The sequence below is a fragment of the Callithrix jacchus genome, chromosome 9 (assembly GCF_049354715.1).
Source record: "Callithrix jacchus isolate 240 chromosome 9, calJac240_pri, whole genome shotgun sequence".
Classification (NCBI taxonomy): Eukaryota; Metazoa; Chordata; class Mammalia; order Primates; family Cebidae; genus Callithrix; species Callithrix jacchus.
This window is the reverse complement of record NC_133510.1, coordinates 65,159,721-65,182,912: the sequence shown is the minus strand read 5'-3', so window position 1 is coordinate 65,182,912 and position 23,192 is coordinate 65,159,721. Positions and strand designations below refer to the sequence as shown.

The 23,192-nt window shown below is 54.1% G+C and overlaps 1 protein-coding gene across 4 annotated transcripts; it reads right to left on the bottom strand.

The window, feature by feature from the left end:
• Positions 1 to 763: 763 nt before the first annotated feature.
• ZNF385A (zinc finger protein 385A) lies at positions 764 to 22,919 on the bottom strand. Of its 4 annotated transcripts, none has more exons than XM_002752556.6 (8): positions 22,847 to 22,919; positions 16,214 to 16,350; positions 7,692 to 7,802; positions 5,832 to 5,994; positions 3,082 to 3,324; positions 2,542 to 2,711; positions 2,245 to 2,340; positions 764 to 2,102 (listed from the first exon to the last, which is right to left on the bottom strand). In XM_002752556.6, exons 1-8 carry the CDS (start codon positions 22,854 to 22,856, stop codon positions 1,872 to 1,874), a joined length of 1,161 nt encoding a protein of 386 aa, XP_002752602.1. In that variant the 5' UTR covers positions 22,857 to 22,919; the 3' UTR covers positions 764 to 1,871. The 4 variants fall into 4 exon arrangements, with proteins under 4 accessions (XP_002752602.1, XP_078192624.1, XP_009002155.1 ...); XM_078336498.1 differs by lacking the exon at positions 22,847 to 22,919 and adding an exon at positions 17,430 to 17,537 and having other exon boundaries at positions 7,692 to 7,825; XM_009003907.5 differs by lacking the exon at positions 22,847 to 22,919 and adding an exon at positions 17,430 to 17,528.
• Between the last annotated feature and the right edge of the window lie 273 nt (positions 22,920 to 23,192).

Genomic DNA, 23,192 nt, shown 5'->3' with positions numbered 1-23,192 from the left:
CTTGGTAGTGTATGGTTGAACCAGATTTTGGGGATAACGGAGAGACCATTTTCCCCACACACCATTTGAGAGACAGCTGAGCAGTATTCCCCTGTCCCACAGACCATTTAGGGGGTCCACTGAGAAGGTATTCTAGTATATATGTAAATGGCACAGTCCCAGGTCTTCAGTCTTGGATACCTGAGATCTCAATGACTCAAGTCTCCTCATTTTGAAGCCTGCGACACTGAGGTCCAGAGAGGGAAAGAACTAATTCAAGGCCACTATTTATGTGGAGCCAGAGCCTAGAGCTCAGATCCCCAGTCTCTGCCCCCATTTCTTCCTAGGCCTTGAGTCTCGCTGGCGTGGGTTTCCCACCAGACGCGCAAAAGCCTGGATTCTTTCCTTTGTCTGAGACTGTGCCTTAGACCCATCTGCGTGGAATCTCGAGACACATCACGGGAGCGGCTTAGCCTCGGGGAGACTCCTTTTCCGGGTCGTTAGCGCCGCCTTGTGGAGTTGCGGCAAATTCTCAACAGCTGCCGTTGCAGTCCCAGATCTGGACTCGAAATGATCCCCCAGGCCAAGTTTACCCGAGCTTGACGAGAATGGGGGTGGGTGGGATGGGGAGTCTCTGCTTACTTTGCACAAGCCTCATATCTTGCCTTCCCCAACCCCCATTTCCCTTTCCCTCCTCCTTCGCTCCCTTTCCTCTCTTTGCCGGTCCCATACAGATACATTTCCCGATGGAATTGCTCCCAAAACAGCGGGCAAAGACAGAATCTGCGGAGGGCAGAACGAATTCAGACTTTATTGTCAGGGAGAGAAAAAAGGGGAGGACCGTGGGTGGGGGGCCGGGGTTGCTACATTGTCAAGCAGAAAGAGTTGATGGAAAGGGGAAGACCAGTGTTGGCCGGACCCCTCCCGGGTCGGCGGCTGAAGGGCTGACGATACGGAAACCACGGAGGGGGGGGGGTCACGCCCCCGCCCGATTTGTGCAGTGAAGGTGACTGGTGGGAGGGGACAGCCATGAGGTCTAGGAACTGGGATGGGGAGGCTACAGACTCGGCGAATCCTGCGGAAAGGGGAGGGGCGGGGGCGAGGCTTCTATTGCTTTTTGCTCACAGTTTTGCGGAAGGCGAGGCGGGGGTGGGCTTGGACTGGACACCCCTTGCCCCCCTCGGTACCCCTTGGGCGATGGGTGCTGGTGAAAAGAATGGAACCCGGACTAGGGAGGAAGAAGGCGAGGGAAAGGTCTATGGTGGCATCTCCTTGGTCCCACCCAAGTGCTGGAGATGCCCCCAAGTGCTGCCCCCTGCGATGGGCCCGGCTAGACCTGGGGCTGGGGCATGGCGCGGGGCGGGCACAGTGAGGTTGCAGGCGGTAAAACCAAAGTGCTTATGAGGGACCCAGGATCCCGCCTGCTCCCCTCCCCCTACGGAGGACGGGGGTGTTCACGGAAGCGCTTCAGTTTGGGGTAGGGAGCCGGAGTCCCAGAGTCCGCTTATTGCCAAGAAAATCCATTTCTGCCCCCCCGGACCCCCACCATGGCTTGTGAACCCCGTTTTGTGCTAGGTTTGGGGGGGAAGGGCTGGATGGACATGGCTTTTGGGAGGGGGCGTGTCTCCAAGGGGGCTGGGGGTGAGACGGCCCCCCCTTTTCTAGGGGAGAGGGAAAGGCAGGGGGCGGGGTTCCCTGAGATCTGGGGTGTTCCCCCCCTTCTGAAGCCCCCCTCCCCCGCTACCCCTCCCCTTTCCTGGAACCCCGTACCTCGGGGTGGGGGGAAGGAGAGATCATTTAGGGAGTGCCGGGAGGAGGGGTGGGCTGGGAGCCCGGAGGCCTGGGTCCCGGCTGGAGGTGGGGAGTTGAATAGGAGGGGTTCGGGGTTGAGGTCAGTAGGGGGAGAAGAGGATGGGTCCGTGCGCAGTTCGGATGGGTCCAGGGGCCGGGTGAAGCAGAGGGTGCGTGATCGGCGGTCCCTGGAGAAGAGGTGCGGCTGGAGCCGGGCGCAGGGACAGCGGCGAGCCTGCAGCCGCTGCCATCACTGCAGCCACCGCCAGGGGGCTGGGGAGCAGGCCGCCTGCCAGGGACTTGGGCAGCTCCTTGGAGAAAGTCAGCGTGCCCTGAAGCGAAGCGAAAGACGGAGGAAGAAAGAATTCACCCCTCGGTCTTGCAAACCCCACCTCTCCAGGGCTAAGCCCGCGTCCCTCTCTCCTCGCCGCCCGCACCCTCCCGCTGCCAAATTCCCCGGCATCCAGGCCTCACCGCCAGCTCCCCGGCGCCCCTAGACTTCTTGTGACGGCTCAGTAGTGGGTTGGGCTTCCCGGCCACGCCGTCTCGGTGCCGCCGGCTGGAGATGTGCTGCGAGGGCCAGTGGGTAGGGAGCTGTGAGCTCCCCGAAAGAAGCAACAGCGAGGGGGTATAATCAAGCTCCAAGCACCGGACCCCTCCCCATCTGGCCCCCTGGGGAAAGCCCTGAAGAACGGCCTTAACTCAAGCTCCTTGCTCTCCTTCCCCACTGGTGGAGCGTCCCAGAATTCCTGGGAGGGGCCTTAGACCCACCTGTTTCAGTTGGACCTCCGAGTTGACCTTGACATTGCAGATCTCACAGTGGAAAGTTCGGTCCTGGGCAGGAGCCTCTGGTTCCCCGGGGGTGGGAGGCCCCAGACGAGGGTAAGCTTTGATGGGCCCCAGCCCACTTCGGGCCTCCAGAATTGTCTTGTGCTTAGTACCTGGAGCCCACAGAGGGAAGGAGGTGAAGGGTGGAAGAAAAATTCTCCAGGCTTACTAGGCCTCAAATATGCACATTCCCAGTTACAAAATAAAGGGGAAGGGGGTGGGCACAGTCTGGGTTTTTTCCAAGCTCCTTGAGACCCTCCCACTAGGTGGATCAGGAGAGCCTCACAGATAAAGGAGTAAGGTGGAGGGGGAGCTGAGGAAGTACAGGGCTGAGGCACAGGAGAGATGCCTGGAGAAGGACACAGGCAGATAAGCCAAAAGGTCTTAGATGGTCTAGGGATGTTGGGAGCCAGGAGCATTAGGATGTAGAGGCAGGGGTGGCCTGAGGACAGGAGAGTCTGGCGGAGGCAGGGGAGTCCATACCTTTGTTATGTGCCTCCAGCTGGGACAGGGAGTTCACAGCCACCTTGCACAGAGCACAGTAGAGCAGCCGCTTGGCTTTCTCCTCCTCTTCCTTGCTACCCCCAGGCAAGGCAGCTGGGGCTGGAGTCCCCCCTTCACCCTTGGTTACACCCTGACCAGTCTCCGGAATGCTGGGAGGGGATGGGGAGCCAGGCTGTTTCTCTGGGGATCCTGGGGCTGGCCCCAGTCCATTCTCCATGGAAACTGTTGTTGGGGAAGAAACATGGGGATCAACCTAGATGGCTCTTGGAGAAGACTCTTCACGTGGAAGAGACTCCCCCATTTCCTGGAAGGCAAGGGACCAGGAGTCCCCACCCTGTTACAACATGCATGCTCTCATGCCCTGGTCCAGAGCCAGATGTGGTCCAGCTGCCGCAGGCTGGGTGTGAAACTCCAATGCTTGGCTCATTCTCCATTAGCTGGGAATGGCCAAAGGGTCCAGCCACACCAGTCTACCTTCAGGGTGAAGCTGACAACCAGCCCAGTCAGGGGGAGAGGCATGGAACAAGGATATGCCCCTCAGTGGCCTGCCAGTCAGTTTGGGCTTCCTGCCAGCACAGCCCCTTCCCACAGTCCTGCCCAGCCCCAAGGAAGTACATGAAAGAGCCCTAGGAAGGGGCAGAGGCAGGGTGAGGAAAGGTCTGGAGAGATAAACACAGGCATGGCAAGAGGGAAATAAAAACAGCAGAACCAGAGAGGGAAGAAATAGGGATGCAGGCTGCTCTATAATTCATGGCTCGATTAAAGATGCACAGGCCCTAGGCCTCAGTACTGGGTTCTGGCCTCTGTACAGGGGAAACTCTAGCGCTCCCATTCTTGCTCCAGCAGCCGATCCAGTTTCCGGGTCATGGCGAGGCTGGCAGTGGGGGTGGGGAACTTGTGGGAGGGGAACTCCTCACCCCTGCAGGTACCCATTTGCTTGTGAACGCTATGTCCTTCCCCTTATTTCTCTTACTCATTTCTGACATTCTCCTCCATCCCAATCCAGATAGCACATCCGCATCTCAGTCTGGACAGGACTTCATGGTTTGTAAAGCAGGGCAGGTATAGTTATTCTGCCTATATCCCCTATTCTGCCTATATCCCCAGAGATACTGTAGGAACTTAATTAGGTAATATGTGAAAAGCACTTAGAATCGTGCTATTCAAGCCCGGTGCAGTGGCTCACACTTGTAATCCCAGCAGTTTGGGAGGCTGAGTCAGGCAGATCATGAGGTCAGGAGTTCAAGACCAGCCTGGCCAATATGGTGAAATCCTGTCTCTACTAAAAATACAAAAATTAGCCGGGTGTGGTGGTGTGCGACTGTAGTGCCAGCTACTCAGGAGGCTGAGGCAGGAGAATTGCTTGAACGTGGGAGGCAGAGGTTGCAGTGAGCCAAGGTTGTGTCATGGCACTCCAGCCTAGGTGACAGAGTGAGACTCTGTCTCAAAAAAACAAAAAAACAGTGCTATTCAAGAAATGTTAGCGATCACCATCATTATCATCATCTCCATTTTACAGAGATGTTAACAAACTAACCCCAGATGATCGGGCTAAGAAGCAGCCAGAGAACTCAGCTTCCTGTGGTTGGGTGCAGTGGCTCACACCTGTGGTCCTAGCACTTTTGGAGGCCGAAGTGGGTGGATCACTTGAGGTCAGGAATTTGAGAGCAGCCTGGGAAACATGGTGAAACCCTTTCTATACTAAAAATACAAAAAAAATTACCCAGGCATGGTGGCAAGTGCCTGTAATCCCAGCTACTCAGGAGGCTGAGGCAGGAGAATCACTTGAACCCAGGAGGCGGAGGTTGCAGTGAGCTGAGATCACGCCACTGCACTCCAGCCTGGGCAACAGAGTAAGACTCCATCTCAAAAACCAAAAAACAGAACTCAGTTCCCCCACCTGCCCACTCACTCTGTCTGTGAATCCCTGAGGGGTGTGTGTGTGTAGAGAATGGGGGCCTAGTTTCCAAGCTGGTAGTACAGATGTTTATTTCTCATTCTTCTTAGGGTGGGGCAGGAAGGACAGACAAGGATAAGGATGGAGATGTTAGGTCTCTCTGGAATTGGCCATGATTGACATCTGATGTGGTAATCCCAGGATTTGGGTGGCTCCTATCTTCCTGTCTCAATATTCCTGCTTTCCAGTTTCTTGGCTGGAAGTATGGCTGAGGATGGTCACTAGCCATGTGGAAAAAAAAATCTGGCAAACTTGGAAAAGACCTCAAAGATCTTAGTCTCAATCCCCTATTTCCCAGAAAAAAATACTACTAGGGAGGTCAAAAGTTCTACTACCCAAGATCATCCAGGGAATTTCCTGGTTTCTTGCACTCGCTGTCTTCCCTGAGGGGAGTCCCAGTAGAGCAGGAACTCAGATATTCTGATTTCCTCCCCTGTCCCTCTCCCCAAGATGAAAAGGCCTCTCTCTGGATTTGACAGTTCTCTTTTTCTTGGGGATGTTTGCCAGATGGCCTCACCCTAGCCCCTTCTGAGTCACAGTGCTGTGGGGAGGACAGACAGTGGGGACTCTGTTGAGAGGAGCTGTGGTGGGGGTGAGGATGACAGGTTGGAAATTTGACATCACTGTGCTTGGCTCCAGGACTCACCTTGGGTGGGGGTGGAGGTATAGGGACCGAAGAAGAGAGAGATGGAAGCAGAGGAGAGTTCTGGGAAATGGGGAGAGAACAGAGAAGACAGAGATGAGCTGAAGAACATGGGGGATTCAGACACACCTGGACGGGGTGCTACACCATCTCCATTTGTCGGGGTGCTGCCTGGGGGAGCTGGGTCTCCAGGTTCCCGGACGCCAGGCTCCCTGCCTCTGGTCTTTGCAGCCTCAATGCCTTTGACTCGTCGGGCATGGCGATTACCCTTGTAGTGCGCCTCAGCCTGGCTCTTTAGGGATGAAGGAAGAAAATGGAATCTGAGATCACCTTTCATCTGACCATCTCCCCACAGAGCTCCCTCAAGTCCCGGGGTGATCTCAGCAGGCTGCAGTGAATTTTTCCGTATACTAGTGAGATGTAAAGCCCCATGCTAATAAGTCCTGGTTATTCCTGGGGCTCAGACTAGCTTCTCAAGCTTGAGTCCCTGGGAACCTAGGTCCCCACCTAGCCCAGACTCCTCCCTGCCACCACGCCCAGGGCCTGGCTGCTGACTCAGACTCCCACCTAGTCCTGGTGTGGTGAGAGGGGGCCATAAACCTTCGGAAGAGTTCTTAGTTGGGAGAGGCCTAGCAATCCAGTCCGCCAGCATCCTGTTAGACCCCAAGGCTTATGTGCCCGAGTCCTCTGCCCCTAGGATCCAGCCTTGGCTGCTTTCACCCTGAGGCTGGACGTCCCAGGATCTCTGATGTCTGGGCTCTGTCCTGACTACTGCCCCTGAGTCTCATTTTCCCTGAAGTCTCTGTGGACACCCTGGAGGACCCTGGCCCCAAGCCCAGCTCTGGGGACAGAGACAGCAGTGGAGACAGCTGTCAAAACAGAGCCACTTGATGGGGGAGGGGAGGGTAGGGCAAAAAGAGGGAAGGGCTATCCGCTATTGGCTCCCTGCCCTTCCAGTCTTCCACCATCCACCAGTGAGCAGAGCCAGGGCTGATAGGCAGGTTGCCTGAGGTCCAAGCAGAAGGGGAGGCCTAATGCTGGGTTAGTCCTGGCTTCTCCTCTCCACCCTGCTTCACTCCCATGTATACCCCCGCTAAGAATGTACAATCCTGGAGGCACAGGGTCACCCAGACAAGGGCAGAAATAAAAGGTGTGGACAGGCAGGAAAACAAGATTGACAGCCCAGAGGCAGGGTAGTGGCGTGCAGAGCCCAGTAGCATGGAGAGTGTGTGTGCGCATGTGTCTCTGTGTACTGGGTAGAGAAACAGAACATGCTTTTATTTTCCCCTACTCAGCAGAATGAGGCTCTGCTGTTTTTCTCCAAAAGCTCTCAGAGCCTGCACCCCACAAAGTCCCCTCTAGACCCACACACAGTTCACAGAGTCCCAGTGGAGCCTCAGAGGGAGGAAATCTGGGAGGCTGGACATCTGGGTTCTGGGTTTGGGGTAGCTTCTCCCCTTGGGAAGGTCTCATGGGATAAGAGTAGGGGCCAGGCCTTGTGTGTGATTTGGAGGGAGGAGAGTGGAAATGGGGCGGAGAGAGAAGGAAGGCAGAAGGTTAGAGGGAAGTGGGTGGGCCAGGGGAGGAGTTTAGCAGAGGCCAAAGAGGACAGAGACTCTATGGGGGAGCCAATGACCTAATTAAGCCCCATGCCCAAGGATCAGTGGGCCAGAGGCCACACTCCTGCTCAGATACTGATGGCCACTTATGTTCCAAGAAGCTCTGAACCAGGGATGCCCAAGTCTCAAGGGAGGGAGGGGTCAATTTTAGAGGACTGATATATTTCATGTTAAGATACACAGCAACTTCCCTCTCTAGTGCCTTCCACAAGCCCCTGCCCCTCCTGCAGTAACCCCATTCCCTGCTCTTTGTCTGATATCCCCTTATTCCCCTCACCCAGAGTAAGCCCTCTTACCCAGCCTCTGCCCTCCCTCAGTGTCCCCTGCAGCCCCTGCCCCCGCTGGGTAGATGAGCAGCTTGGCTTCTTACCTGAGAATTGAAGCGGATTTGACAGACATTACAGGAAATGACTGGCCGCTTGGTCTTGAGCAAGGGTCCCCCAAAAGTGTGGGAGAGCACAGCCTTCTGTACAGGGTCCATCTGTGGAGGCAGGCTGGGGTGAGCTGGGAACCCCAGCACAAGCTCATGTCCATCATTCCCCCAGTGTCAGGGTCTGTGATGAACCAAGGTCCTCAGACCCCTTCTATCCCTTAATATGCCTGAGGGTTCTGAGCTTCAGTCCTCTGATTCTCTCTTAGCCCAATCTTCATAGCACCGAAAGGGACCTTATCAATAACTGGCCCAATGTCCCATTTTACAGAAGGCAGAAGTGGTTTGCCCAAGGTCACACCATGAGTTAACAGCACATCTGGTATCTGAACCTGGACTTGGTCCATTGTACCGTGAACATCCAACTCTGGCGCCTTGACTTATCTCCTGCAGTGAAGCCAGTCCACCCGAAGCCTCTGACATGACGTCCCAAAGCACCCTAGATCCTAGGGCCTTCAGCAGAAGCTTCTGAACCCTTTGGGTGTCCACTCTGGGGTAGGACTATCTGCCAAGCCCATCCTCTGGCTCCAGGAGACAGATGTTCCCAGCCTCCCATCTCTGGGCCCCAGGTCACCCTAACACACTCACTCTCTGGACCTCTTAAAGACAGCAACTTCTACAGGGAGTAAAAGAACTCAGGAGAGAGTAGGGGCTCTACTGAACCATGGGGACTAAGTCGGGGGACCTAAGCAGCTGGGCTGGCCTGAGGTAGCCCAGGGATCTTCTGAACCTTCTCTCCCTGATCAACAGGGTTTTTAGGGCAGAGCTGTGGGGCTGGGCGGGATTAGGAGCCATCTCTGTCCCCACCCTGGGTCAGCAGATGTCTTCACATTCTCCTGCCAAGAGTTCACATGAGGAATGGAGAGCATGGAGTTTCTCTGAGGCTTTCTGCTATCAGGGGATGAAACCGGGGACCCTGAGGCCTGACAACTGCCTCCCTGAACACCTCTCCTCCCTTTTGGCCTCTAGGCAGCCAGGGAGAGGCAAGACTGGAATGCAGCTGAGACTGAAGATGCCGGAATGGCTGGGGTGTCTCCTAAGAATGGGACTGAATTGGGACTGAAATCTTATCTTCCAGGTGGAGGAATCAAGTGAAAAATAGTTGCTGGGGACTTGGGGTCCTTAGCTCCTCAGCCGAGCCCGTCTCTGTGACAGGTCTTTAGGGTTCCCAATGAGACACTGGTGAGAGAACAAGAAGTGGGGAAAGTGGTAAGAGTCTGGAAAGCCCTGCCCTCTGCAGTCTCTGTTGCCTCTCCCTAGTTGTCTCACTGGCTGGGTGGGGTTAATGTCAGGAAATGGGCTTTAGTGTCCCTGTGAACTGGATGGTGGCCTCATCTGCTCTGCTCCATTTGGGTAGTGCTGAAGGCGGGGGCCATAACTGGGATTGGATAGTTGGTCTGATCTTGTCAGACACTTGTCCATCTCTTGGCCTACTCTTGGGTGGAAAGAAAACCCTCTAAGGGGCTCACTTTTTAGCTCCCATCAGCTTCCCAGAAGCCCCAGTCAAATCCAAGGAAAAGCCAAACAGGAGAGCGGGTGTGTCTGTGTGTTAGGCAGGCTGCGCTCAATCTGTGCATGGGTGGAGTGTGAATAAGTGTCATGTACTGTGTGTACATCATTTATATGTCAACATCTCTGTGTCGGGGGCTTTGCTGACACCACGAATGGTCAGGTGGTGTAATCTTCAGCTGTGTGTTTATCTGTGTGAATAAATGATGTGTTTGGCAGAAAGAAAGATGGACCAGGTTGGAGACAGGCTTTAATCAGAAAGGGGAGACAGACTGCTGCTCTCAGCTCCCAGTCTTCAGGCCTCAGTCCTTCCTATTTAGAGACCCCCAACTCTGCTCCAGGGTACTCCTCAGCCCTGGGCTTCCTCACATGCTGGGTGGGGAATGGGAATTCAAACAGAAATCCAATCTGGGCCAGGAAACCCAAGTCGGATGAAAACAGTAGGGAGAGAGGAGTGGGATGGAAAGGGGAGAGCAGAGTCTCCTGGTTATATCTGTGCTCTGCCCCATTATCCCAGCCCGCTCTCCAGCGGGGCTGAGGACCCAGTACTCTGAGGATGACTTGTGGACTGGCCATCCCAACATCGATACCCTGAGAATGGTTCCTGCCCTCCCTGGGTCCTTCCTCCAGGGTGAGAACCTTAGCTCTTGTACAACCCCCTCCCCTGGCTTAAGTCGGTAAATAATACCAAGTCGGAGTTGGGGTGGGGAGTGGGGAAGAGGGCAGCAGTGGAGTCAGCGGGTGCTTCCCACCCTCCTTGAGGAGACAAGGCTGAAGGTGAGGTCTCCTGGGCCCAATCCCTGCGCAGGTGGAATGTGAGCCACTGAAGTGCTGCTCCAGGCCAAGGTCAGGAGGCCCCGGTGACCTAGATGAGGGCTCCCTGGGGAGGGGTGAAGCCCAGCACCTCCCAGAGCCCATCTCATTCCAGAGCCTCTTCTCTGGGATGCTGGCTTGGACACTGCCTGGAAAGGTCCACAAAACAGTCCCCTCCCACCTGCCCTCCAACAGTAGACATGAAGGGGAACCGCTCCCTGAAGCTGGGGCAAAATGAATCAGGAAGGGCAAGGGAGAGGGAGGGGAAACCAGATCAAGAGCACGAGGAGTGCTATGATTATATTTCCTTCCATTGCCCTTTATCTGATGAAACCCTCTGCCCCTTGTCTGACCACCCCACTTCCCCACCCACCAAAATTCAGATGAAAAGGGAAAGGTGGTGAAATCTTAGGGATGGGGAGACCTGAGGAAAGACTGAGATATGAAAGAGAGGGAGCTGGGGGTGTCTAGAGAGCAGGTGGAAGCTGGTGGGGGAGGGACGCTGGGAAGGGGCCCGGGCTGGAAAGGAGGGATCTGATTGGTGTGGTTGGCATTGGAGGGCAGGTGTAGGACCTGACAGGAAGTCTGAAGATTTGGGGGACTCCAAGAATGTGGGAAGCAGAGGCGAGGGTATCCAGTATGGTGGCAGTAGTCGGGGGGGGGGGGGGAGGGGTCTCCAGCTGGGATCCCGAGATTGGTTAGGGCCCTGCCGGTGTGGGGGATGGGCCGGACAACCGGGGGACCAGGCGGAGGGAGAGGTAGCCAGCCCCGCAGGGGCGGGCGGGGACGGGGTGGGGGGGGTGCTGCGGCAGCTGCGGGAGTCAGGGAGAGAGGAGGGGCTGGGTGGCTTACCCTGCGAGACCCTGGGGGCCGCGGCTCCATGGCCCGGGGTGGCGGACCCGGGCTGGGGGACCGAGCCTGGCCGGGCCGGGCAGGCCAGGGACGCGGCGCTCGTTGCCCGGGCGGCTAGGGGTTGTGCGGCCCGGCCGGCGGGGAGAAGGGGAGGCGGCGCTGGCCCGGGCCGGAGCCCGCCCCGGAGGCGGGGCCGAGGACGGGGGCGGGGACAGGGACTGGGAGCTGGAGAGGAATGAAAGGGGGCTAGGGCGGAAAGAGGGGGATGTCCATTATCCAGACACTCCCAGGAAAGATTTTGTTCTGGAGAGAAGGGGCCACTTGGCTCCGCAGCAGGGCCATTGACCAGATGACCTCGGTTGCCTCCACTGGGGCTCCTTCTCTGTCCAGGGTCCCCACCAATTCAAACATTTCTCCTTTCTCTCACCCCTTCTGCCCCGACCTTCCCTAGCTCCCCTGCTGATAGCCTGTATTCAGAGTCCCCAGACGACCCTTCCCCTTCAAACGGCAGACCCTTCCTCTGCAAACGGCAGCCCCTGTGCTGCTACCTTTTTACAAGTCACTTTCCTCCCTAGGGAGGGGTAACCGAGCTCAGGTACCCAGGTGTCAGGTACTACTGTCTCTGAGACTCCTCCAAATTGTGGAGCTGAGGGCACCCGGGGCGAAAGCGACTCAGACTGGGGATGTTCCTAACTTCTTCCCACCTCCTACCCGCGCCCGCCACCTGCCGGAGAACCAGGCTCCCTGAGAGCCTACGCTTCGTGCACCTGCTGCCCTCTGGCGGTTCAGTGGGGGCAGCACTGGGGGACGAGCGGCTACAGGGACAGCGGTCCACTCCCCACGTCAGACACCTGGTTCTGTCTAGACAGGTTCTGGGATTCCCAGTCTTTTATCTCTAGGTCTCATCTTCTCCCATTCCACATAGGGCAGAGAGATTAGTGAATCTAGACAGAGGGTGGCTTTGGGAAACAGTAAGGGACGTCCAAGGGCAGAGGGAAGCAGTGGAGGGAGTGGGAGGAGAATGAGGGGAGACAGTAGCTCCAGAAGAGGTCTTAGGAGTAGGAACTGCCCAAGTAGGAGAGAGTGCTGGAGGTGCCAGTGCACTGGGAGGGAGAGACTGTGTCTTGAATAATAATATCACCACCACCATCTCATGTTGATTGAGCCCTTGGAATGTGCCAGCTTCTGTTCTGAGCTCTTTGCATGGATTATCTAATTTAATCTTCACAACCACTATTTGAAGTAAGTACTATTATTATCTTCATTTTATAGATGAGGGAACTGAGGTTTAGAGAGGTTAAATAATTTGCCCAAGGTCATAAGCTAGTAAGTGGCTGAACTGGGATTTGAATTTAAACCTGGGCAGCCTAACTCCAAAGCCACGTACTTAACTGCTGCACGGTTCTTCCAAAGGCCTGTCTGCAGCTTTTCTGCAGTCCTCATCCCCCTGCAGAATTTGACAGTATTGATGCAGCCCGCCACACTCTCTCCCTTGGCTTTTCCAACTCTACGGGAATGTATTTCCCTCCCCACCCCCTCCAGTGGCTCTTCTATTCCCTTTGCTGAAGCCTCCTCCTGTTCCCACTGCCTAATTCTGCATGCTCCTGACAGCTGAGGCCTTGACCATCCTATATTTCTCTCTCTATTCCTCTCTTAAATAAAAATAATAGCAATAGTATAATAATCATAGCAGCTAACACTGACTGAGCACTTACTTTGTGCTGGGCATTATGATTATGTAATATGATTCTCACAACCTTGTGTGTTGGTGTTGATATATCCCATTCTTAGCCTGGTCAACATGGCAAAACTCTGTCTCTACTAAAAATACAAAAATTGGCCAGGCGTGGTGGCTCCCACCTGTAATCTCAGCAGTTTGGGAGGCCAAGGTGAGTGGATCACAAGGTCAAGAGATCAAGACCATCCTGGCCAATATGGTGAAACCCCGTTTCTACTAAAAATATAAAACTTAGCTGAGCATAATGGCGCACTCCTGTAGTCTCAGCTACTCAGGAGGCTGACGCTGGAGAATTGCTTGAACCAGGGAGGCGGAGGTTGCAGTGAGCCAAGATCGTGCCACTGCACTCCAGCCTGGTGACAGAATGAGATTCCATCACAAACAAACCAACCAACTAAACAAAACCCCACAAAAATTAGCAGGGTGTGGTGGCGCATGCCTGTAATCCCAGCTATTTGGAAGGCTGGTGCAGGAGAATCGCTTGAACCCAGGAGGCAGAGGTTGCAGTGAGTGGACATTGTGCCATTGCATTCCAGCCTGTGTGACAGAGCAAGACTCTGCCTCAAAAAAATAAAAGAAAAAAAACGATCCCATTCTACAGTTGGTAAAAGTGAGGTTCAGAATGATTTAAGTAACTTGCCTAAGGTCACACAGCCAGTACTTTGGAACATTAATTTAAATCCTGCCAGTCAGATGCAGGATGCAGGGCAACACCCTGCTGAACTCTTCAAGCTTATCCATGCTCATCACTTTAAATACCTCCGCTAGAGGCACTGGAGCCATGAACTCTGCAGGAGTCAAAACCCTGGATTATCCAATCGACTAAGTAGCTTTGTGACCTTGGACAAGTCACTTAACCGCTCTGGGTCTGTGTTTCCTCATCTATACAAAGGGACAATGATGGGGTTGCTGAGCTCTTAGGTCAGGTATTTAGATGGGGGAATGTATTCTCCCCATCTTATGACCCAGTCACATCCAATGTTGCACTTTCTCAAATGATTTGAACCCACTGCATCTGACTCCAAATAGAGTCATCTTTATACCAGAGCTGCTCCTCACCAAACTCCTCCCAAAGAACCCAAACACACATTTGCAGTGCACTTTGAAGTTTTCAGAGTGCTTTTTCATATCTCAACCATTGAAGGAACCTTGTTCATACTATTTACTTTAGTAAATAGCTATTCTTGTTCATGCTGTTTACTTCAGTCTGGAATGTTCTCTAAGGCTACTTGAAAAATTTTGTCAATAATTCTTCAAAGCCCAAATCATATGTCGCCTGCTCCAGGTTAAACCCCTTTTTCCTCTGCTCTCTGTTTTTCTGCCTAACTCTGGTTGGTCCCTTAGGCACCACCACACCCAGGAAGTCTTTCTTGACACTTGGGCATCCATGCAAGTGAAATGCCTCTGACGCAGCTCTTCTCACACTGTACAGGGTAACTGTTAAGTTGTCATCCTTCCTACTAAACTATGAGCTCCCTAGTGTGGTAACTGAGTCCTGTGTCTCTGACACCAGGCACAGTACCCAACACATAGTAGGTGCTCAAAAAAAATTTTTTTTGTTAAATTGAATTTTCGTTAGGGTCTCCTTCACAATATTTATAACATTCTCCCTGTTTTTCTGTGCACTTGTCTATCTTTCTCCCCTGAATATAAGGTCCTTTAATATGGGGCTGTCTCTTATTTACTCTCATGTCTCCGTTGTGTCTAGAACAATGCCTTACTTATAGTTAGTAATCAATTTTCTCATCTGTAAAATGAGGACAATAACAGCTACCCTACAGGGTTTCTTTAATGGTTAAGATATGAAAAGACACTCTGAAAACCTCAAAGTGCAATGCCAACGCGTGTTTGGGTTCTTTGGGAGGAGTTTGAGGGGAGCAGCTCTGGTATATAAAGATGACTATTTTTAGATATCAGTGGGTCAGATGCAGTGGGTTCAAATCACACCTTAGGCACATACTGTGTCAACTGATATAGATCACTAAACCCTTCTGAGCCTTAGTCTTTGCTTTCTCGTTTGTTAAATGGAATAATAATATCTGCCTTGTTGGGCTGTTGATGAAATGAGATTGTATATAGAAACATCTGCTACAGTGCCTGGTGTGTAATCAATGCTCAATACATGTTTATGGCTAAATATGGTTTGATATGGATTATTTAAGTTGAATAAGGCTGACTTCCCCCAAACCTTTAGCTCTAGCCCACCTTCCAGGCTTCAAATTCTAATTATCTATAGGACATTTTGGACTCAATGCACTACTGGTACACCAAATAACCATAGCCTTTTTAAAAATATATATTATTATTTTTTAAAACAAAACAAATAAACCTTTAGCTTTAGCTCCATATGCTGGAAGGAATTCATCACCCTCACTGGAGACCAGCTTCCTCTTCCAACCCCTGCCTCTGTCAGTGGTGATTTCCATCCAGTCACAAAGGCCTGAATGCTGGAGTCATCCTTGACTCATGCCTTCTCTTCTCCTCCACCCCCAAACACCAGTTGGTCACCATGACCCATCAATATTTCCTTGGAATCACCTCACCCATTCTCCCTTTCTTTCCACTCATACTGCCACTGCCACCAGCCCAGTCTGGTTCTTGAGGCTTCCCTTGGGCCTGCATTGCTAGGACAGCCTTCTAACTGGCCACCTTCCTCCAGCCTCTGTTTCTGTTCATCTGCTTGCCCCACTCACCTTCCTCAAACACCGCTCTTACCAAGTCACTCTCCTACTCAAGGATAGACAGTGGTGGCCGGGTGTGGTGGCTCACGCCTGTAATCCCAGCACTTTGGGAGGCCAAGGCAAGCATATCACCTGGGGTCAGGAGTTTGAGACCAGCCTGGCCAACATGGCGAAACCCTGTTTCTACTAAAAATACAGAAATTAGCCTGGTGTGGTGGGACACACCTGTAATCCCAGCTACTTGGGAGAATGAGGCAGGAGAATTGCACGAATCCGGGAGGCAGAGGTTGCAGTGAGCTGAGACTGCACCACTGCACTTCAACCTGGGCGACAGAGCAAGACTCCGTCTCATGAAACAAAACAAACAAACAAAAGCGCCTTCCTATTTCATATTGTATTAAATCTAGACCACCTTGCCGGTTCTCCCAGCCCTTTCATTGTTCCTACCCACCCAGCCGTGCACTCGAGGTGCAACTTACAAACAGGCATGCTTATTTTCCTGCTTATTCCCTCTTTCTGGATTCAGCATCTACACCCCTCCTACCTCCCGACTGTTACTACCACCAATTTAAGTCTCGTTATTTCTCTAGGTGGTAGGGCGATTCACTGTAGGGCTAAATGAGATAATTCATATAAAACACTTAGCACAGTGTCTGGCCTGTAGCAAGATCTCAGCAAATATTAGCCATTATTATTGCTGTTAATAGTATACCAGGCGGCCCGCAGTACTCAAAATTAACTAGAATGAAGGAAGATGGGGTCATAAGAGGAGATAAGGAATTAGAAACAGGAGAAGAGGGCAGAGGTGGGTCTGAGACAGAAAGGTCGGGTCACAAGAGGATGGAGAAAGCAGGCAGGCTGCTACTTACGGCGCTGTAGTTGCTGAAGAGGCCAAGGGTAGGGGCCGGCTCGAGCGGGAAGGGCAGGATCTGCTTGAGGTCCAGTGGGGGTTGCATGATGGGGGGCTGCCGTAGCAGAGGCAGGGGCCCTGCCCGGCTCAGGCTGCCTGAAGGGCAGAGAAAACATTCTGTTGGGTACGAAGGTTAAAGCTTGGGAACCCCACCCAAGCCTGCCAGTCCTGCTCCCTAGCCGGGGCCCTCACACTCAGAAGTGTGACCCCCAGTGCACACAGTGTACACACTTTCCCTGCTGGCTCCAGAGCAATGGAGCACAGTGCCCTGTGGGCCTGGGGGAGGAGGGTGTAGACTGGTCCTTCCCTGCTGGGTGGTTTTCACTTCCCCCTTTTCCAGCCTCCCTCCCCCAAAGCTTTTAGGCACTTTACAGACCCAGAAAGAGCCCAGGCCTTTTCTGCAGGCTACCTGCATAAGCAGCGGGACTCCCGGCCTCAAGCCCCTGGCCACCCTCTTTTTCTGGTTTTGCTTTCCCCCAGGGGATTCTAAAGCTTAGTATCCCTCCGGGAAGAAGAGAGTCAGGTGGGTGGTGATTCATCCCACTGACCAGAGGGGGATACGGAGACTTAGATTTGGTGGGGGCTGCTGAATCTCAGACTCCCTAGAATTATGACTTTGCTCTAATGATAATTCTTAGTTAGCTATTGACATTGGTGGGGGTAGGGAGCCTGTTGGGTGGCTTTTGCTCTGGGAGATGAACTGGCCATTCTCAGAGCCCCTTCTCCCAACCTTCCTTAGTCTTCCCCCCACGTCCCCGAGTCCTCAGCACCAGGTCCAGTTCTGCAGGAGGAACCTCGACCTGGCCTCTGCGCGGGGAATGCCTGGGTCTGACCCCAAGGGGAAATGAAAGTCCAGGCCAGCCATTCAACTACCCTGCCCTGAAACCTCCTCCTCTTCCTCTCAGAGTCATGGGAGGAACTCCACCAGACTCCAGAGGGGCAGCCCAAAGGTCCTCAGAGCACAGCTCCCTTCTGCGACCCTGCTGCGCACCAGTTGGAGAGTTCAGGCTGCCCTTCACTTCTCCAGTAACCCCCTGACAGCAACAGGGGTTCCCGGGAACAAAGGCAAACTGAGGAGGCTGCACGTTTGGCCCCGTCCTCTCTTGACCTTACTAGGGCAGAAGGTCCCCAGGATCCCTTCCTGTTCCCTCCTTAGAGCCCACCCCCTTTCATACCTTTAGTTTCTGGTGCCTGCTGCCCCCAGGCAGTGGCCTGGCCCTGGCCCCCCAGGGGCCTGGGCCTGACGGTGTCCCCTTCCCTTGGTTCTGCCCTCTGCCCCCTCCCTTACCAGCCCCCTCCCCCTCAGCCCAGTCAGTAGAATCAGCCAATCAGAATCTTGGAAAAGTGGGGCAGAGGGGAGGGCAGGGGAGCAGGGATTAGGGGAATCTGAGGCGAGAGGGAGGGGGTGGGGAGGGCTCAGGCACAGCTGGGGGCAGGGAGCTGGTCCAGGAAGGTCTGGAGGGGTCTGTCTTCCACCTCATGTCAGGACTGGGTGGTCAGGGTGACTGATACAGAGGGGTGTCAAGGTTACTGGGAGCTTGGGCTTCAGAATTCTCAGGGCTAAAGGGGAGGGTAAGATCCTTGGCTTTGACTCTTAAGTAGCTGGGGGTCTGTATGCTTTGTGTTTATTCCCTCCTCTGTCACCTTCAAGGTTGAAATGGGGTGGAGAGAGGACACACACACACATAAACACACACACACACACACAGACAGAAAGATGGACAGATGAAAGTGAATGAGAGGATGGGAACGTGGTAGCAGCAGGAATAGGCGACTGAAGAAATGGACAGTGACACTGAGAGAAAAAGATCGAGAACAATGGAGAGATGTGAGAGAACGACATCAGACATTCAACAGAGACACTGCGGAAAAGCTGGACACGGAGCTAGAGACTAGGGCCAGAAGACAGAGAACAGAGACAGCGAGAAAGATAAAAGAGAAGAGAGAAGGACAGCTTGACCATCTCCCCTTCCTGGCCTGTCCCCTCATGGCATCTCCCCTCTGTGCCCCACCCTCCCTTACTGCTTGTTATCCAAGACCAGGGCAGCCTTAATGAGCCCCAGGCGGCATCAGGAATGGTGAGAGAAACCTGAGTGCTCCCAGAGTCCCCTGCACCCAGCATCCACCCCCAGCAGCTGGTCTTGGGCTGGCACTTGCCCTGCCCCAGAGCATCAGAGGCTGAAGCTTGGCTTGACCCTTTCCCTGGTTCTGGATTTCTCTAGGCTCCCACTCCTCAAAGCCATCTTAAGAGGAGACAGCAAAGTTCCAGAAAAAGCGACAGAAAAAAATCTGAGGAGCTACTATGTGGCAGGTAATGAATTCCAAGTATCATCACATTTAACCTCGGAAGTAGCTCAGTCTGTGAAGTAGCCACGAGTCAATGAAGTAGCTGAGCATAGTTTTTCTACTTGATGTATGAGGAAATGCAGACTCCGAGACATTAGCAAATTTGGCTGATGTTACACAGCCTGTGAGTATCAGAGCTGAGATATAGATCAGGATCTGTGGCACTCTATAGCAAATTCTTCCTCTGCTACTGCACTCCCAAAGGGCTTGAATTTAACTGAAGCAGCGATCTGAGCACAGGCTTCCATCTTGTTCAAGGAGAGGAAGGGGAGAGCAAGTCCCATGCACCTCCACGGGTCAGAGTCCTAATTTTTCCTCCAGAGGAGGGATAGAGGAAAACAGGTAGCAGCCACTCAGTTATCTATGGCTGGCAACTCATCTCTTCCATAGGCCTGAGCCCTGGGTGAGCGGGGGAGGGGAGGGGAGTGGGAGAGAGGGGTCACATGAGGGTACATTGAGGGAAGGAAGCAGGGCCCGCAACTGGAGACAAACTGTCTCTTTCCCAGATTCCTGGGTCCACTCCATTCTGAGGTGGTGGGAGAGGCAGATGGCAGCTTATGGGTCGGGTGGGCAGAAACAGGACTCTTGGTTTCAGGTGGCCCAGGGCCTCAGGCTCCTCCCCCTCTTGTTCTGAGACTAACAGTAGTTGCCACTTTTTGAGGCTTTACTGTAGGCCACGCACTTCACATACACAGTCTCCTGGTAGACGGTCCCACTACTCACTAGCTGGGTGAGCAGCTGGATTCTCTGACTCTCAGTCTCATTTCTCATTGTCAAATGGAAACGGCAGTACTTGCCTCACCAAGTCGTTGAGAGGATTGAACAAATCCATGTAAAATGCTGGTATGTCACAATGAGAATTCAATACATGATTGCTGAATAAATGAATCCTCATCTTATAGATGACGACAATTGGCTCAGAAGGGGAGTTATTTGGCTAAGGTCACACAGTTAGTGAGGGATTTGAACCTGTCTATCTGGTTCTAGAGACAGGGCTTTCAAGCACTACACTTTTCTGGGTAGATCTGGGAAGGGAGGGGGAAAAGGCAGGAATGTGGAAAAGGCTGGGGAGGCAGGCAGGAACTGAGTAGGAAAGGCAGGGTTTTTGACTTCTAGCTAGGTAAAATCTCCAGGCAGGTTTGGCGGAAGAGGTGGAGGGCAAATTGGTGTGTGTGTGTGTGTGTGTGTGTGTGTATGTGTGTGTGTGTGAGATCCTGTCAGGCAAGGCAGGGAGGAGCTGGGGCCTGGCTGGGGCAGGCCACTCCGGAGGGAAGCTCATTAGCGTAATTACCTCCAGCAGATAGAGCCCCACCCAACTTCATGGGAAATTGCTAAATGCTTTATTAAAGAAGGCTCCCAACACACTTTAGAGGGGGTGAATTCCCAGACCCTTGGATGGAGGTCCACCTGTCCATTTCCACACCCTACTTAGCCCTAGGCTCAAGTTTCCCTGTCAGCACTAACCCATAACCAGGCCACATCTGGCTTCCTCTATCCCACGGAAGTCTGGTCTTTTCCTTTCCCTCTTCCCCAGAAATTTGGGCCACGTCTGGAGAGCCAGCCCCTTGGCTAGTTTAAGTGGGGCCCCATGCCTCAAGCCCTGTTGGTAAAGAATGCTTAGGGAGTGGCTGCATCTGAGTAGGAATAGGAGCCTGGAAAGGTGTTAGCGTAGTATTGGTTGGAAGACTGGGCCAGAATGAGATGAAGATCAGAGAGAGATATTGTGGTTAGGGTGGCAAGCAGTTAGGGCCCAACGTGGTAAAGCACAGGCTCAGTACTGGGTTAAAATGGGAATTAGGGGAGGAACTTGGGTCAGGGGAGAAACTGAGATCTCTTCTCTAATTCATCTCTTTTCCCTTCAGGCCTTTTGGCCTTGTCTCCCTCCCTAGAAGTGCCTAAAATTGAGGGCAGGGGTGAGAGGAAAGCTTTGAACCCCTGGGTCTTTTTCACCAAGTTCCATGTAGGTGTATCCTTCTGCCTCAATTCCCCCATCTTGGCAGGAGGCAGGCTGAGGACTGGCGAGGCTTTGAAGTCAAAGATGAAAAAGACAAGGGATGATTATGAACAACTACTCAAAACACCATCCCTAATAACCCCAGGGTGGATGTGGGTGGAGACTGGGTTGAGAGGGAGGAGTTGACTGGGAAAGAGAGAGCAGGGAGGCCCCTAGGAAATCTTTCCCAACTTGAACGGAAAGGGCCTCCTTCAGTGTGTCCTACTCTTACTGCACCAGGGGACTCAGTTGGAAAGGATGGTACAGAAAGGCTCAGAACAGGGAAACTGAGCCCAGATCTGCCCTCTTAAACCTGGGGCCTAGACTCTAGATCTTAAGCAGGCTGACTGGGTGTCACATGCTGAGCAGGGAGGTTTTAGGGTCCCTCCAGGGCTACCGTGCACACAGATTCAGAGGACCTAAGCGTTCAGAACTGAAAACCTTTGTAGGGTCCCTGAGGGTGGGGCCTGAGCCCTGGCTGGGAGCTTCCTCCCTCTCTCCTTCCTTCCTCAAAGAGGCCTAAGGTGTGTGGGCTTTGCCAGACTTCCCGCCGTCTGTGGGCTTGGCATAAGGAGGGAATTAATCACAGTGTCTTCCAGGAGAATGTGAGGGTCCCACTGGTGGCTATGGTCCAATTTCAGAGAATGTGGACCCAGGAATTATTCCTGTGGCTGGGGTCTTGGTCAGGCTGCAGCAAGCAAGTCCATGTGTTCTCTTCAGGGCCTGCTGACCAGGGAAAGCACGGCTTATGCCAGCCTATCCTGGAGAAGCACAGTGCTGCCTCTCAGGCCCAGCCCTGGGTGGAGCCAGGGTGCAGGGATCACACAGGTTGGAGGAATGTGGATCCTGTCCTCTGGGGGACTGAGTGCAATGTGTGTTGGTGGGGTGGTATTCATAGAAAGGTGGGCAATACCTTCCCCTGCTGGAGATACTCTTGAGAAGGAGGCAGACAACCAGCCATTCATGCCTTTGTTCAGTCATCCATTCAATGGATAGGTGGAGTGCCAGGTGGAGGGGGCTAAGACATACAGCAGAGAGACTGAGGACACACAGGAGGAGGAGAAAAAAAGAGATGGAGGAAGGGCAGAAGGACAATAGGTAGTCAATAGGCAGTTAAATGAAAGAAGGAAAGAGAGGAAGACAAATAGCAGAGGGACTCAGAAGAGGGATGAGGGCAGGAGTCAGTTAAGCCCCCCGGTACCAGCATGGAGCCAGGTGTCCTCAGCCAGGGGCAGGGAGACCACAGGTGTCTGGGCCTGGTTGCGGGGCTCCCACCATAAACAGATCCCAGAAACTGGCCTAGCCAGGGTGGAGGGCAGAGGTCAGAGCAGGCCTGTGAACTATTGTGGAGGCAGGGTGGAGGGCAGGGGCCTGCAACCGGAGCTGATGCAGAGTCCACAGCACAGCTAGGCCCTTTCCTCCCCCACCCCTGGGGCTCCCTTCATGATGTAGGTCATGAGGATGGGGTGGCTGTGGCTGACGGGCTGTCAGAGCCCAGCGGGAGTTCCCATCCCCCATCCTTCCCCTCTCCATTGCCCCTGTCTCTCCTGGTGCCCCCGGCCCAGGGCAGGGGTGTAGGGGAAGAAGGAAGACAGGAAGGAGGGACTCAGGCAGCTAGAGCAGGGAGAGAGGGGCAGGTCCTGGCGTGTTGGGGCAGGATGGCTGTGGAGACAGGATCTGAGCCGCAGGAGCCCTGGATGGACAGTTTCCCACCCCCTCTTCTGCTCAGCCCTCTTATCTCCGGCCCTCAGTTCCCACCTCCCACCACACTCACCTCGAAGCTACACCCACCATCTTCTCCTTCCACCCCCCACTTCCTCCTTTCCCCCTTATCCTGGGCCCAGAAGGATGCCGGAGTGTCTAAGCTAAGGGTAGGGGAAGACGCTGGGGCGGGAGACGGGTCAGAACCTTTCCCCCAACTCCACCAGGCCAGGACCAGCCCCCCCACCCAGCCTCTCGTAGACTGGCATATAATATTCATGAGCCTCATGAATACGCAATGTTCTAATTATGGGGCGGGGGTCTTACTCCGATCTACCTCCCGCTTTACCACTCCCTAGATTCCCCCGAGCAGCGGCAGCCTGGGAAGAGGGGAAGAGGGGACCCCAGATGTGGAGCCAGATGAAGGGGGAGGGGGAACCAGTCGCTGACGGGCGGCCGCAGTCACCGCGGTGCCGGGAGATGGGGGGGCGGTAGGTGACCCACAGAGAGGAACCCAGGAGCCGGGAGCCTGGAGTCGCAGAGACCACTCACCGAGGATCATGCTGGGGACCCAGGCGCCCGGGGTTCCGCGTCGCTCTGTCCCGGGGGCCGTTCTGGCCGGGCTGGGGGTACGGGGGGAGGAGCCGGGGAGGAGCGGAGGCCGGCCGAGGCGGAGCGGGGGCGGGGCCCGCAGCAGGTGAAGACGGGAGGAGGGGACCCGGGCACTCAGGGCTCCGCGAGGGGGCGTCCTGGCCCCTCCGGCTTCCTCCCGCCCTCTTCTCGCTGCCTGCGGGCCTCCAGGGTTTACTGTGTCACTGCGGCCAGGGCTGGGGGAACAGGACGTCTAGAAGACGGTGTGAGGTGATGGACAAAGCTGGAAACCAGGATGCCTGGGTTC